The sequence below is a fragment of the Geotrypetes seraphini genome, chromosome 6 (genome assembly GCF_902459505.1).
Source record: "Geotrypetes seraphini chromosome 6, aGeoSer1.1, whole genome shotgun sequence".
NCBI classification, from domain to species: domain Eukaryota; kingdom Metazoa; phylum Chordata; class Amphibia; order Gymnophiona; family Dermophiidae; genus Geotrypetes; species Geotrypetes seraphini.
In genome coordinates, this window is record NC_047089.1 from 167,721,488 (window position 1) to 167,737,312 (window position 15,825).

Here is a 15,825-nt window from a genome sequence, read left to right on the forward strand (position 1 = left end):
GTCCATAGGCATGAAAACACTTATTTTACTTAACATTTATGCTCCAGTCTCAGATTCTCCTGACTTTTTCCGTACAATATAACATACCTTATTACAATACCCAGATACCCCAATTATTATGGGAGGAGATTACAATCAACCTCTTGATTTTATTTTAGATAGAACCTCTAACTGCCGCCCATCCAAATCAAGAACACAGGAAGAAATAGGCTCTTTAATGGCTAATCACAACCTTATAGATCCATGGAGAACCTTGAATCCTACACAGTGAGAATACACACTCTACTCAGCTCCATACAACACGTATGCCAGACTAGATAATTTCTTAATCTCTGCTACCTTATCTTTCAACATCCTTAATATAGTACTCCTCCAAAATTCATGGGGGTTCCATTCCAGGAACCCCCGCGAATTTTGAAAAACCGCAAATACGGTTTTTAGGCAGGGGAGACAGGAGAGGGCAGCTGGAGAGGCAGGAGAGGGCAGCCAGAGCACCGGATGCGGCAGGAGAGAGAGCCAATTTTTCCTGCCGTGACTCCCCCTGAACCAATATGGACAGGAGGGAGCCTAACCCCTCCTGCCCATGGCGACAGCCCAACCCCCCGAACCGATACAGGCAGGAAGGATCCTAGGCCCTCCTGCCCATGACGACCCCCCACCCCCCCTAAAATATGGGCAGGAGGGATCCCAGGCCCTCCTGCCCAAGAATCACTCACACACACACACAATCACCCCCCTGAACCACTGATCTCCCCCTCACCCCGCGACCCCCCGACCAGCCCCCCACCCCCGACAACCCCCCTTACTCACAATCAGTTGGTTGGGTGGACGGGTCCCAAGCCCGTCCACCTGGCAGGCCCACCATCCGCTGAATGGCAGGCCTTAGGCGCCTAAGGCCCCACCCACAGGAGAAGGTCTGTGGGCCAGCAACGTGCAATCGCTGCACACTGGCCCTTCCCTTCCCTTCTTTGAGTGGCGGCGCGGTGGCAGACACGAGCCAGAGGAGGAGGAATCGGCAGATGGTAGGCAGTGCAGTGGCGGCTAGCAGGGAGCAGTGGCGGCAGGCAGGCAGACGGGCGGCAGTCAGCCCCATACCCCCGACGCGTGGGACATTTTGAAGAGGTGCAACAGGGTGGGTGGGGGTGTTTTTAAAAGTTACTTTCGCTTCATAAGATGCACCCAAATTTCCACCCAATTTTGGGTGGAAAAAAAGTGCGGTTATGAAGCGAAAAATACGTTATTTTTCCAACTGGTTAGACTCCTTTATAGATTGGAATCCAGATCTGATGGTGAAGATTGCCAAAAGACAAACTCCCGCCTAAGACAGGATCTTTTATAAACTGTTGATAGTAACATAGTAAATGATGGCAGAAAAAGACCGGAAAGGTCTGTCCGATCTGCCCATTAGTTATTATTAAAAATACTTGATTAAATTAACTTGTCTCTTCTTTAATATTTCTGGGCCATAGACTAAAAGTCCACCTGGTATTGTCCTAGGTTCCAACTGCTTAATTTGCCATCTAGGCTCACTCCAGCTTATCCAACCATCCCGTTGTTTGAAGGTATTTACTGTAAAGTCTGGCAAGTAACGTCCTCATGTTCCCATTGATGCCCTCCCCAGCCCATCCTACACCATATCACCAAATATGGGACACAAGCCGTACAAGTTTGTCCTATACTGTCCTTATTTCTTTAATTTATACAATTTGTTTTCTAATTAGAGATCCTCAGTGTTTATCCCATGCTTTTTTTAATTCCATCACCATTTTTCTCTCCACCACTTCCCTTGGAAGAGTAATCCAGGCTTCCGCTACCCTCTCTGTGAAAAAGAATTTCCTAATATTACTTCTAAATCTTCTTCCCTGCAACCTGATGTTATACTCTGGACCACTTCAAGTCTTTTTATATCCTTCACCAGATATGGTCTCCAAAACTGAACACAACTCCAAGTGTGGCCAAAACAGAACTCCAAGTGTGGCCTCACCAATTACCTATATAGGGGCATCAACACCTCCCTTCTTCTGCTGATTATTCCATTTTCTATACAGCCTAGCATCCTTCTGGCTACAGCCACTGCATTATCACACTGTTTAGATGCCTTTAGATCCTCAGATACAATTGCCTCAAGGTCCCTCTCTCCGTCTGTTCTTATCAGCCTTTCACCTTTGTGATCATGATAAACATACCGAGGGCCTCAAAATAGTACCTGGAGGGCCGCATGTGGCCCCTGGGCCATGAGTTTGAGACCACTGCTCTAAAGGTTGTACCTTTCAAGTAACAATTATAAAGGCAACCTTCTGCAGGCTGCTCACTACAGATTGTAAAACTAATACTTAACCTCTTCACTTATCCTCACAGTGAAATGTACATGAAGCCCTTATTCAGGAACTGCTTTTACCTGCTAGGGAAATTCATGCACTTAACCTCCCTTCTCCTCGTGAATGAATTTACCCCAGGCTACAGAAACATTCCCAACATCATGCTAATGTAGGGTTTAGGATTATGCTCATATTTAACAAAATAATATAGGATCCTTTCACCAAACAGTGGTTAAAAATGGTTTTAGCACATAAGTCATTTTTGCTTGCTAATACCAGTTTTACCTCTGGGATAAAATGGTTGTTCTTTTCCTTTTTGTCTTAATTGCCATGTGAATTTTCCCATTAGTTTTTGGCCATGTGATCACCTTTGATCTGTTTTGTAGATGGTTGTGACCAATGCTCCCTCTAAGAAGTGGCCGGGTCACTCAATCCTCCATTACCCTAGGTACATTAGATTATGAGCCTACCGGAACAGTTAGTGAAAAACACTTGAGTATTTGAATGTAAACCGCTTAGACAACCTCCATTTATAGGTGGTATATAAATACCTAATAATAATTATTATTGAATATAAGCCCACAGTTTCGCAGTTATGCCATATCAAAGCCTAATGTAAGTGCTCATGCTTAACTGTTGGCAAACATTCTATTCCTAGTATTCTATAACTTATACATTTAACTTGTAGGCTGAACTCCTACACCCCTCCCACATCCATATCAGTGTTTCTTCTAAGCTGAGTGGGAGTCTTCCAATTGCACTGTTGCCAGTGGTGATGATGTTTTCAATCATTGAAAATAGTGAATACCAGTGAAACAGCACCACCCACTGGCAGGACTGTGCATGGAGGACTCCGGCTTCGTTTGGGAACAGTGATCCATATCCCCCTAGAAGTTGGGTGTGATAGAATTTACACGCACAACTTCTAGAATAGTGATAAGCCAATAATTGTCTGACTTGCTCAGGCAACTGACCTTATTCTATAAAGTGTGCATGCAAATTTGCATACTGGGCATACATTTGAACACACAAGTTTATAGATTCAGGAGATTAATGTGTCAAATAAATAAAAAAGAATGGCTAAAGATATTTTAAATATTTTTACTTACCTAATGCTGTACAGCACATTCCCATTTTTAAAAATCCTCAGCAGTTTGTTTTCTGTTGTAACATCATGGAAGTTTGCACCTTTCTCATTCGCAAAGAATAAATCAGGTTTCCAAATAGAATCCAACATGGAAGGGTCCAAATCCAAGGAGTCATCCGGGTACTCACTGTAGGCTAACCGAGGATCGTTCCATTGTTGCCTCAAAAAAATATTAACCCTGTAGTCCTACAGAAATGTTAGGCATAAAAGTCAGAAATCTGAGTCCAGCATGTCAGGCTCATTACATCTCTGCTTTTTTAGTTTATCTGTACAGTATTTGTACTATGACTAGTACCCCTTACAGATGCAGACTAAGTGATAAAAGAACCGTTGTGTGAAAAAATAAATAGTGCAGTGGCATAGCGAGGGTGAGAGGCAACCGCCCCCACCTCCATACACTCCTTCCCTGCCCCCTCCTTCCCTTCCCCCGTACTCCTGTAACATTCCTGGTGCTAGCAGCAACCCCCAACTGTCGCGTGCCAGCATCCAGGAAGTGACATCAGAGGAAGAGCCAACACTTGCACCACAGCAGGTTGGGGGTTGCTGCTCATGCGAGGAATGTTACAGAGGTACAGGGGAAGGGAAGTGGCTTGCACGAGTGGCAGTGGAGGAGGGGGCAGGGAAGGCACGGGGGTGAAGAGGAAGATGGTGCCCAGGGTGGAACCCACCCTTACTACACCATTATGCAGTGGTATACCAAACAAATGCAAACCTTCTCATTTCTAGGATTGATTGCTATGGCAATATATCTCAACCTACTTTCATTCTGACGTGCAAAACCCATTACCATAGGTTATCAATACATGTACAGACACCCAACATGGTGATTGATTTAGTCACATAAAAATGATACAAATATCTTAATAATCATATAGGAGGTAATTTTAAAAATTGGCACCTACACATGCTTGCCACATAGATGCCACTAATTGGTAGTTACACATGAATGTACTCTAGGTGTCACTGTATAAGGCAATGCCTTCATCAGGGCTACTCAAATGGGTCCACAGGCTAGTTGGGTTTTCAGAATTTCCCTAATGAATATACATGACAGGCCTTTCACCCCTATTATATGCAAATCTCTCTCATGCATATTCATTAAGGATATCCTGCAAACCCATCTAGCCTATGGACCCATTTGAATAGCCCTGGCCTACATACTATAGCATATAACATATACATGGATGGAGCATGGATGGGTAATGGGCATGTCTTCAATGATGTGTGTAACTTAAAAAATACTATCAGTTATGCTTACCACTTGGTGCATGTATATGTGCCAATTTACACCTGCCATTGACATGGTGTAAATGACTACATCTAAAGTTAGAAAGCATGACCCCCTAGTGGTAATAGTGCAAGACTACCACTAGGAGCAGCCATTTTGGAGACTACTGGCAAGATCACTGGTGATCAGGTACAAAGCTAGTAGGACCACGATGATTGGTGGGGGAAGTAGGGAGGTTTGATCAGAGGGTGAAGAGCTGTGATCAGGAGAGGGAGATTGTCACATTTGCAAACAGATCACCAAGTGGAGGCAAAGACTGCACTGGAGATGGGACATGATCAACACAGAGCATAGATTGTACCAGTCAAAAATACATAACATAACTTTATATTTGTATACCGCCACAATCAAAAGAATTCTAGGTGGCCAATCAGCGAAGTACAATATTAAAATGAGAATACAGCATGTTGGTGTTGGTGATGGTATAAAGTGCAGAAGGTGAACATTGTCTTGGAGCTACTGAGAAACAAAGAGGATGAATAAGAAGAATGAATAGGTTGCAGCTCGATAAGGAAAGAAGGGAAAGGAAGGAGATGAAGCATTGCACCCTACCATCTCCTCTCATCATTTACCCCCCTCTTTTACAAAACTGCGATAGCAGTTTCTAGTGCAGGGAGCCACCCGCACTATGAGCGGCTCCCGACGCTCATAGGAACTCAAAAGGAGGCCTTAATGATGGGCTTTTCTACTAGCTATCGTCTTGAATGAGATCACTGACAACTGATCCCTAAGGCCCCTTTTACAAAGCCATGGTAGCAAGTCCCAATGCAGCAAATGCGGCGCAGCCCATAGGAATAGAATGGGCTGCATTGCATTTGCCACATGGGAATCGCTACTGCAGCTTTGTAAAAGGGGCCCTAAGTAAGGTGGGTACTGGAACAGCAAACTCTCAGAAAACCCTTTGTGGGAACTTCTTCTTCATTCCAAATTTAGATCCTAGGGTAAGTGGAATACAAAAGATGCTAATTGCAAGGACTTTTGTCATAGTACTGGCAGTGTGTCAGCTCTGTAGAACAGAGACTGGTGAGAGATTGGTTTTGTTGACCAAACCTCCAACTCTGATTTACAAAATAATAATAATACATAAAAAAAATAATAAACCTTTGAAACTGGAGGGAATTTATTCTTTTTTTAAAAATAATTTATATTCCACATATCCTACAATTCTATGTGGATTACAAATTATTCAGGTACTCAAGCATTTTTCCCTAGCTGTCCCAGTGGGCTCCCACTGTATCTAATGTACCTGGGGCAATGGGGATTAAGTGAGTTGTCCAGGGTCACAAGGAGCAGTGCGGGATTCAAACCCACAACCTCAGGGTATCGAGGCTGTAGCTCTAACCACTGCACCACACACTCCCATCTATCTCATCTTGATTGTCCAAAATTGCATAATTAACATACATTTAAACCTTTGCAACCCAGTTTGCCCTGGCTAGAGAATGACATAGGGTCAAAGTTTGTCCCCATCCTCGCCCCGTCCCAGCAGGCTCTGTCCCCATCCCCATGGGCTCTGTCCTCATCTGCACAAGCCTCAAACACTTATTTTATACTGAAATATTTTTATTAAAGTATAAAAAGGGACACTATTCTATTCGACTTTTGTTTGTAAATCATATATAGTGTTTTTAATCTGGTTTTGGTACAACTTTCACAAAGATTTGTTTGCCTGTGTTTTTAAGTCATCTGGGTGTAGAAGAGAACCAACACAGTATAGTGGATGAACAGGAAAATAAGTGCCTATTAAATATTCAAAATGCTCCTTGATGCCAGCAATGATGGATGAATCTGTTACAGTAACAGTAAGATGCTTGAGCAAATGGGCACGTGATGGAAGGCCATTTCAGGCGTAACATCAGAGGGAACGCTTCTGATGCAGCCGTGGATCACGCAAGGAGCCGACACCCGCGGCTTTGAACAGGCAGCAAGGGAGCCGGCCAGAAACGAAACGCGCGTCGGAGGGAGGCGCAGAACAAAGGAAGGGTGAAGGTCATGTTGGGACTCGAGAGGGAGCACAAGCTGGGCCGCGGGTTGGACACTTTTGATTTAAAGGTCTGCTGCTGCCACTGCTGGTTAAGAAAAGCGGCAGAATAGGGAGGGTGGTTCTGGTGGTGACCCTTTCGGGCCCTAGGCCCATGCCTACTGGGCCTACCCTTTAATCCGGCCTTGGGTATTTTGACATCACATTCTCAGTTCTGGAATGTTGTTACTCTTTGGATTTCTGCCAGGTACTTAGTAACTGGGTTGGCTACTGTTGGAAACAGGATACTGGACTTGATGGACCTTCGGTCTGTCCTAGTATGGCACTGCTTATGTTCTTACCTGTGCTAATATTTTATAGATGCTGTTCCATCTAGCTGGAATAGCCTGTTTAAGGTTAGTGTCTGTTCAGTAGAAATAAATCTGAAGGACAAAGAAAGCTAGGGAGGTGCAATCATTTTTTTCTTATATGCTTGATGCACCTTGCATTTCATTTTATGTAAAGGTAAATCAGTAAGACAGGGCCTTTCTTCCCAGTGCTATATGGATTCCTTTATTTAGCCCCAGTACACATAATTGCTTTAGCAAATGAACTACCCACTCCTCTGCAATTTGATGTCTGCTTGGCTATGGATCAAAATTGCTTACTATTTGCTTTTTTTTTTTTTAGCAGCTGCTGATTGGATTGAAATGTCAGTGGCACAAAAAGCATTAAACAAAGCACATTTTTGAACAGAAAAATCACTGAGAAATGCATTCATCTCCTTTTTGTATTATGCATTTTGAAAACATCTATTGTGTATATTTTAAGTAAGAAATAATTTGGTCTTAAATTAAAAATTAAAGGCCTCAACTAATCACATACATAAGTACCCCAGGGCCTGAAACTGCATTTTTTTTTTAACATTTTTGAGTCCCTTTTTCACAATCCTTGCTATCTTCAAAATGCCTTTTCAACTTTTCCCTACTGCATTCTATGTAGCAAATATATTTGCCATACCAAACCCTACCTATGATAAGGGAGTAGCTGCTGACTAAGCAATGCAAATTAATTAAATGATACTGTCGGCTATAAATAAAGATCTTCCTTAAGCGTCCATGCCTTTCCTGCTAGAATGTACTGTAATGGCTATTTCGGCTCTTGTCCAACCGGTTCTGCAATCACATCAATAAATGCAAGTAGATGCAGCCCAGAATCCACATTCAGAAAATTTCAAAGGAAAATTACATTGCAAAAAATATTACTTAAATAAATTGCTTGAAAACTGATCTGTGTTTTTAAAAGCTTGTGAATTATTTTCACAATACACAGATTTTTAGCATCTGAGGAGGGATTCCCATGTAGTTTATAGGGTCCAGGGAAGAAAAATTAGTACATATAACCTAATTTTATAACAGGACACTCTATGTGAGACATCCAGAAAGCCTATTTTATAAAGGCAACATGTACGCTTCTGGGTTATATATAAGGGTGAATCAAAAATTAAAGAACTAGTGAAATGCAACATATGTACTCGTACATAGCTTGCTGTATAGTTTGTCCACGAATAGTGCAGCACTTGGCCTTCAATCGTGTGGCAGCCATGAGGTCAGAAACATGAACGCTCCATTGCAAGATTGCACCATCGAAAAACCACATGCAGTAGTGTGTTTTCTTTGGGCAGAGGGAGTGTAACCTGTAGTGGGTAAAACGATATAAAGTGGGAAGAACAGGTGTAACCGACAAAGGTTATTCTGGTCACCCATCAACATTGCGTACACAAGAGCATGTTGACAGGGCAGATACCTTGATTAGAGAAGACCAACAGATAACGATGTCTCAGTTGGCTGCAAATTTGGATATCGGCTATGGATCTATATTTGCCATAATGCATGGTTACTTGGGATACAGGAAAGTCTGCGCACGATAGGTTTCCAAACAGCTTACTGATCTGCACAAGCAACAACGTGTGGAGGTTGTGACCTAGTTCCTGAGACAGTATCAAGAAGATCTGAGTATTCTGGAGAGAACTGTCACCGGTGATGAGACTTGGGTGCATCACTGTGACCTGAAGAGCAAAAAACAAAGCATGATGAAGTAAAGGAAAAGGTGCTCACCTGACTTTGGGAGCAGCCCAAAAACTTATTCTCTGCAGAAGTTAGTTGAATGATACAACAAATGCATTGTGTTGCATAGGAACTATGAGGAAAAATGATATGTTTAATTGCTCACAGTTGCTTCTATTAAAGCCATTAAATGTATTTTGCCTTTACTTTGGTTCCTGGTGTTCTATACAGAATTTCCCCCTAAGTGCATAGCACTCAATGGAGACTGCCCCAACTTTATTGGTTGGGCTGAGAACTTTTCAGCAGCCCCTTATAAGTGGCATATAAATATGGTAAATAAATATACGAGTATAAATAATTCTAGCTTTTTTCTGTTGTGTTCTATCTCTTTACCAAATCTCATGATAGAAAAGAGGAAGGGAATGTGAGGAAGAGCCTCATACTTGAAGGGCAAGGCATTTCTCAATAGACAAAGAGAATTTATTTGGAATACCCATTTTCTTGAGGATACATATACAATAAAGAATCTGAAAGCAAGCTGGTGTGTTGGAGGTCATTGACATACACTGATCATCGGTGTTAAGGCCTTGCAGGGGAAGATATTTGATGGTTCTCCTTCACCTCATTTAGATCCAAAGTGGCCCATTCTTAAACAATTTGTGAAGATCACTAGCCTATGAAGTCAGATAAACTGATATACTAAATCAAGTACAGATGACAGATCCATGGAGGGCAATATAGCCATTATCCAACTTACCATGGAATTCACTGATGGGGTAATTGGACTAAACGAAGCATTATGTCCCATGGCAGAACTGCCTTCACCCTGCTGCAACAAGCTGATATGTCCCCCCCATCTAAGCAAAGATAAAAAAAACCTTGACTAGAAATTGCCAGCTGTCAGATGGAGAGGTCCTTGTGAGCCAGGATTCCTGAGTTTTCACCTTCTGTTTCAGAGCACTGATAACTAACTCCGCTCCTCCCCTTTTACAAAACTATAGCACGGTTTTTAGTGCCAGCCGTGGTGGTAACAGCTTCGAAGAATTCCTATGAGCGTCAGAAGTGTTATCGCTGCGGGCGGTGCTAAAAACTGTGCTATGGTTTTATAAAATAGAAACCCACAACAAGGCAGTAAAGTCAAGGGTTCAGAGAGTGGCCGCTGAAGACCCGTGTCTAAAACACAGCACAAATAAGTGCATCAATCACTAATAATAAAGGACAGATATAGGTGCCCTCAGTGTGAAGGAACAGCGAGAAGAGACAATGCTCTAACGCTAAAGCTTACAGGAGGGGGTCATAAACCACCACCCGCACACCATCATCGGGCATCTAAAGTGTGAAGTCAAAACAGTGAACACACAAATAAAAGTGCAAAACTAATCAAGCAAAACTAATCAGACAATCAGCGACCACTCTGAGAACCCCCCCCCCAGCCAAAAAAATCAATCAAAAAGCAAAAACTTAGCTGATGAAATAAAGAGTTCATCCAAAGGTGGGGGTGGAACAGATGAAGAAGCCACCGGATGCCACACCGTAGGGCAGATGGAAAGCCACCGGAGACCAGGTTCGACCAGCCTGGTTTCGGGAACACAATCCCTTCCTCAGGAACCTATGATCGCCAAACATTAACAGCGCGAGCCAGCTGGGGGAGGGTTTTATAAAAGGCACTCATTTTTGAAGAATATAGACAGCTCAAAATGACCAAAAAATGTCCATCTGTTGAAAAGCATCCAAATTGTGATTTTTAAAAGGCAGAATTTTGAACAATTTACACTGCAGCTCATCCAAACAGCAAGGGGTGTGTTGGAGGTGTATTTTGGGTGGTACTAAGACGTGTCTAAATTTAGGGTGTCTTTTGGTGAAAATGGAATGAGCCGAAATGTCCATTGCAAAAAAGGATTTTAAAAAAAAATCTAGACCAGCTTCAGTCAGATCCAGGGTACAAAAAGTTGCACTTATTGAGCAGCTGACCACAGAAGGGAAGCATGCATGACCCCTTCTTCATCTCTCAATGGTTACTGGCCCCCCTCCCACTCTTAAGATGTGAAAGTGACAGTGGATACCAGGCTATATGACAGCTTCAGACATTATGGCCATTTCTAATACAGTAGCAAGCAAATGTAAGGAGTAACCTAGTGGTCAGTGCAGTGGATTTTGAACAGCAGGATCCAGTTAAAACCTCCTCTTTATTTAATTTATGTTTAAATAGGTGAGCCCTCCTGGAACATAGAAATACCTCCTGTATCTGAATTTATAAGATACCTGCAAGCATAATGGCTATTGTAGAGGTGTACCTTTAGGTACAGCAGGTTTTTATCTCATCTTGGAGGGCTTACTATAACATATAAAGGAATTGTGGTGGGATTTATACCTGGATCCTGTTGTTTAAAGTCTACTGTACTAACCACTAGGCTGCCCCTCTGCTCTGCAGAGGCACCAGTGCGTCCATTTTTGTAGAAATGATGACAGAAATTTTTGTGCCTGCTTTTTTGGCGCTCGTATTTTGAATATTTTATTTTGGAAAATGGCTGTTAATTTTGGAAGATTTCAGTGTAATAAAATTCTCATGTATATTTGAATAGGAAATCCCAGTGTATTTCCTATTCAAAAATGGCTATTAGATGGACTTTTCTTTGGACGTTATGAGCAGGACATCCCAATTCTGACTTGGAAGTTCTTTTCAAAATATTCTCTATTATAATAGAAATAACAGAGGAAAAGACCAGAGTTAAATTACAACACCCTGCTCTCCCCCTGCCAGCTAAAATTTAAGTTATCCTGGTCTATCTGAATATCTACTTCTGAATAAATAAAAAAAATGATTCTGAAAATGAATTCCTAAATGTGGAAACTCATATGAGAAAGTAAAAAGCAAAATGATTTTTGAACAAAGACCGAGTAGAATTTTTCTGGTTAAGTATGTGAAAATTTTGAAAAGGTCATCTTTGGGGTAATTTTATACTGTAAGGAGGGAATTCATCAAGCAGCATTAGGGCCTTCGCATGAGCATTAGGGCCTTAGGGGCTCTGAATAAAAAAAAAATGTTCAAAAAGTAGCCTAAATCAGTACTTGGACAATCAAAAAGACAGATCATCCAAGTACCAATAATCAAAGCTTAGGCCTTTACCCTGCCTCTGAACGCCTAGAGCAGGGGCGTGCAACTCTGGTCCTCGAGGGCCGGAATCCAGTCGGGTTTTCCCCAATGAATATGCATGAGATCTATTTGCATGCACTGCTTATAATGCATATTCATTGGGGAAATCCTGAAAACCCGACTGGATTCCGGCCCTCGAGGACCGGAGTTGCCCACCCCTGGCCTAGAGCGAAAAGAGATGTTTATAGAGGAGAGGAAAGGGTGAGAGACTTAGTTGTACTGCAAGTATAACTAAAAGTCTAGGGAGATCACCCAGGCGGAACTTATACGTTTTGACTTAGATCAAGGCAAAAGAGGAAAAGAGGTATAAATTCCGAATAGGGGCCACTGAGCTGCTCAGCAGCCCCAGCAATCTGCCTACACCCCACTGCAACGATCACGGCAGGATAGATGCTTAATCTGTTCTGGTGCGATTGCAATTCCCCCCCCCCCCCTCCAACAAAACCCTGAACCAGCAGAATGGATACCAAGCCCTCCTGCCGAAGATGGTATCCCAATTCCCCCCCTCCCGCAAATATCGGCAGGAAGGAGCCTAATCCCTCCTGCCGACCGTGCACCCCCAAACTGCACCCCTCCCCGACAATACCGGCAGATGGGAGCCCAGGCCCTTCTGCCAAAGACAGCAACCAGATCCCAACCCCCCCCACCCCCGCCAATACTGGCAGGAGGGAGCCCAAGCCCTCCTGCCAACGGCACAACCCACCCCCTCAACAAAACAGCAGGAGGGAGCCTAGGTCTTCCTGCCGAAGACGGCATCCCCAAGCCCCCCTCCACGAATACTGGCAGGAGGTAGCCTAGGCCCTCCTGCCAAAGATGGCACCCCCGAACTGCCCCCCCCCAGTGAATACCAGTAGGAGGGAACCTAGGCCCTCCTGCCGAAGACGGCACCCCTGAACTGCCCCCTCCACCACGAATACTGGCAGGTGGAAGCCCAGGCCCTCCTGCCAAAGATGGCACCCCCGAACTGCTCCCCCACCCAGTGAATACCAGCAGGAGGGAGCCAAAGCCCTCCTGCCAAAGGTGCACCCCCCGTGAACCCCCTAAATGCTCCCAAACCCCCAAATAACCCCCCACTACCCGGCCCCCCCTAACCCTGGACATCCCCATACCTTGCCTTAACATTGGCTCACCATAGGAGGGGCCTTAGGCATCTGGCCCAATTCCAGTTGGCCCAGGTGCCTAAGACCCCTCCTATGGGTAGGGCCTTAGGCGCCTGGGCCAATCAGTCCCTAGGCCCGCCATTCCGAGGACTGGAGACCCGGTCAGCCAATTTCTATCCCACACTACCCTGCAGTTCAGTGTGGGTAGCAATAAAATAAATTGTTCATATACAGCGAATTACAAGTATAACTCACACAATTAATAAAATCAAACAATAAGGCTGTGATTGGTAGGGGCCTAAGTCTCTTATTGGTCCAGAAGCCCAAGGCCCCTTCTGTGGGAGGGGCCTTAGGCGTCTTAACCAATCAGAGCCTTAGGCCCCTCCGAGAAGGGGAAGATTTGCCATTTTGAAGAGGCGGGCCTGATGGCAGGAGAGATTAGGCATCCCTCTGGATGGCCTTCATGCTTAAGGTATGGGGTGGGGGTTGTCGGGAGGGAGTGGGCATCCCTCCTGCTGCCAGGGGGTGTTGGGTGTTTGGTTGTCCGTAGGGGTGGGCTAAAGTGGCAGTCCCTCCTGTCAATCTTTGATTTGAGGGTCTCTATTTTTTAAAAAATTTTGTGTGTGTGTGAGTGTGTGTGTGTGTGTGTGAGGGGGGGGGTGTCTGAGCTGTCAAATCTTACTTCTTCACCCAGAGAGTGGTGGAAAACTGGAACGCTGTTCCGGAGGCTGTTATAGGGGAAAACACCCTCTAGGGATTCATGACAAAGTTAGACAAGTTCCTGCTGAACTGGAACATATGCAGGTAGAGCTGGTCTCAGGGCACTGGTGTTTGACCTAGGGGCCGCCGCGGGAGCAGACTGCTGGGCACGATGGACCACTGGTCTGACCCAGCAGCGGCAACTTCTTATATTCTTATGTTCCTGTCAGTGCCTGAGCCATTCAGCACTCAGGCACTGTTCGGAAAGTAAGGCTACAACAGCTCAGACCCTGCCAAAAAATGATAGAGAATCGCCCAGAGTGCTCCTTTTAATATTAATGAGCACATTTTACTAATATTTTAAAATTAATGACCTCATTGTACTACATTTGCATGGCAGAGTCGAAGACTGCTAGAAAGATCGGAAAAGACCATGGTGAGCCATTCTGATAATCGTCTGGTAGAATACTGCCCTGCTAAACCGACTGGAGCAGGTTTAGCGACCATGTTAAAAGCATGTTGAGAATCTTCCTCTTAGGCGTCTGCAATGTAAGCCAGTAAAACCCTGGCTTAATTGCAGATGTCTATGTTTTCTGATAGGCACCGTTAACCATAATTCTGTAAATGGTGCCTAAGCATGACTGACACGCAGTTTTGTTGGCAGCTGGCGATTTAGGTGCTTTATAACAGAATCTGGTGTAGTATCCATCTAGGGCTATATACTTAGTCCAGCGAGTTTCCAGTTTTTATGTATCATAGGAAAAATAGCTTATGAGAAAACTGGAAACTCGTTGGACTACGTATATAGCCCTCGATGGATACTACGTTGTTTAACTTGCTTTTTTTTTCTTTTACCAAACATTTCAAACTACCCTCATATGCATGCATTTTTAGAGAATACCAACTAGGCAGATGCCCATGTGATGCAAATTGCTGTCAATTAGAACTAGTAATTGATTGTTAGTGGCTAATTGACACTAATTGGCTCATGATTCAATTAAATTGTGTGTGCAAATTGGGCACGCACCCAAATGTATGCACGCAATTTTGAGCCGCATTAAAGAATTTGAGGGTAGTTGTTTAATTCAAGAGAATTTTTCTTGGCTCATGTTGACTAGGCATTCAGCTATGCCACAGCGTTTTAAGTAAAGCAAATTATTTTCTTAAGCACAGATTCTGGGACACACTATCACATATCACTGCATAATTAGCACAGTCATTTCTATAATTAACAATTAATGTGTCATTAGCAAAAGCACTCTCTGCCTACCTGGGACAGATAAAATAAACTCAACTTAACCCCCCCCCCCCAAAAAAAAAAAACCAAAAAAAAAAACCTGGTCACTATAAAGCAGCAATTGGCATCTCTGGGAATCTTGCCCAGTTCTGTCTAGATTACTCATCAGTTACCTTTAAGAACAGGTTTTTTTTTAAAGTGGGGAGGGGGAAGTTGGAGCAGAACTTGCATTAAAAAAAACAATGAAGCTAACACAAAGGACTTTGCGCCACTGAAAATCATTTAAATAAGAGATTTACATGTACTTATGTTAATATGGCCCTTATTTTGAAAGCTCAATTTATGTTTTTTGACATCTGAAATTGATGTCCATATTTCCCTCCCAGACAGGGAGGGTTTTCTTTGTTTGTATGTATGATGCGTTTTTAGCGCACACAGGAAATTACTGCGCCCTCCATGACTGGAACTAATGCCATGTAGCGTGCGCTATTCCACGCGTTAAAGCCCTAACGCAGCTTAGTAAAAGGAGCCCTATATTGAAAGTTTGTAATAAGTGTTTTAAATATGAGATAATAGCTTTTTCTATTTATTGAGGTACTAAAATAAATGAGAAATGGACATTCATATGTGACATTCTGACTCCAAGGTGCCTCTCAGGTCCATCCCTACCCACTCGGGCCTCTGCTACTGCTCTCCCATACTGCATCCATCTTCATATTCCTCTCAGGTCCACATTGACCACTGAAGTCTCTGCTTCTGCTACCCTAGCATATACCCTATCTTATCATTTCCCTATGTTTGTCGTTCTATTTTCTAAGGCTCTACTACACTACTCAACCACTTTATATACCTCAAC

The 15,825-nt window shown here is 43.5% G+C and overlaps 1 protein-coding gene across 3 annotated transcripts in view; it reads right to left on the minus strand.

Annotated features, from left to right (window-relative positions):
* The window catches only part of GLRA2 (glycine receptor alpha 2), a 154,390-nt gene that overhangs the window by 81,754 nt on the left and 56,811 nt on the right, over window positions 1-15,825 (minus strand). For all 3 annotated transcript variants that reach the window (XM_033947534.1, XM_033947535.1, XM_033947536.1), the window contains one exon: window positions 3,428-3,651. In XM_033947534.1, the coding sequence (XP_033803425.1) occupies window positions 3,428-3,651 (224 nt within the window). The remainder of the gene's footprint in view (window positions 1-3,427; window positions 3,652-15,825) is intronic.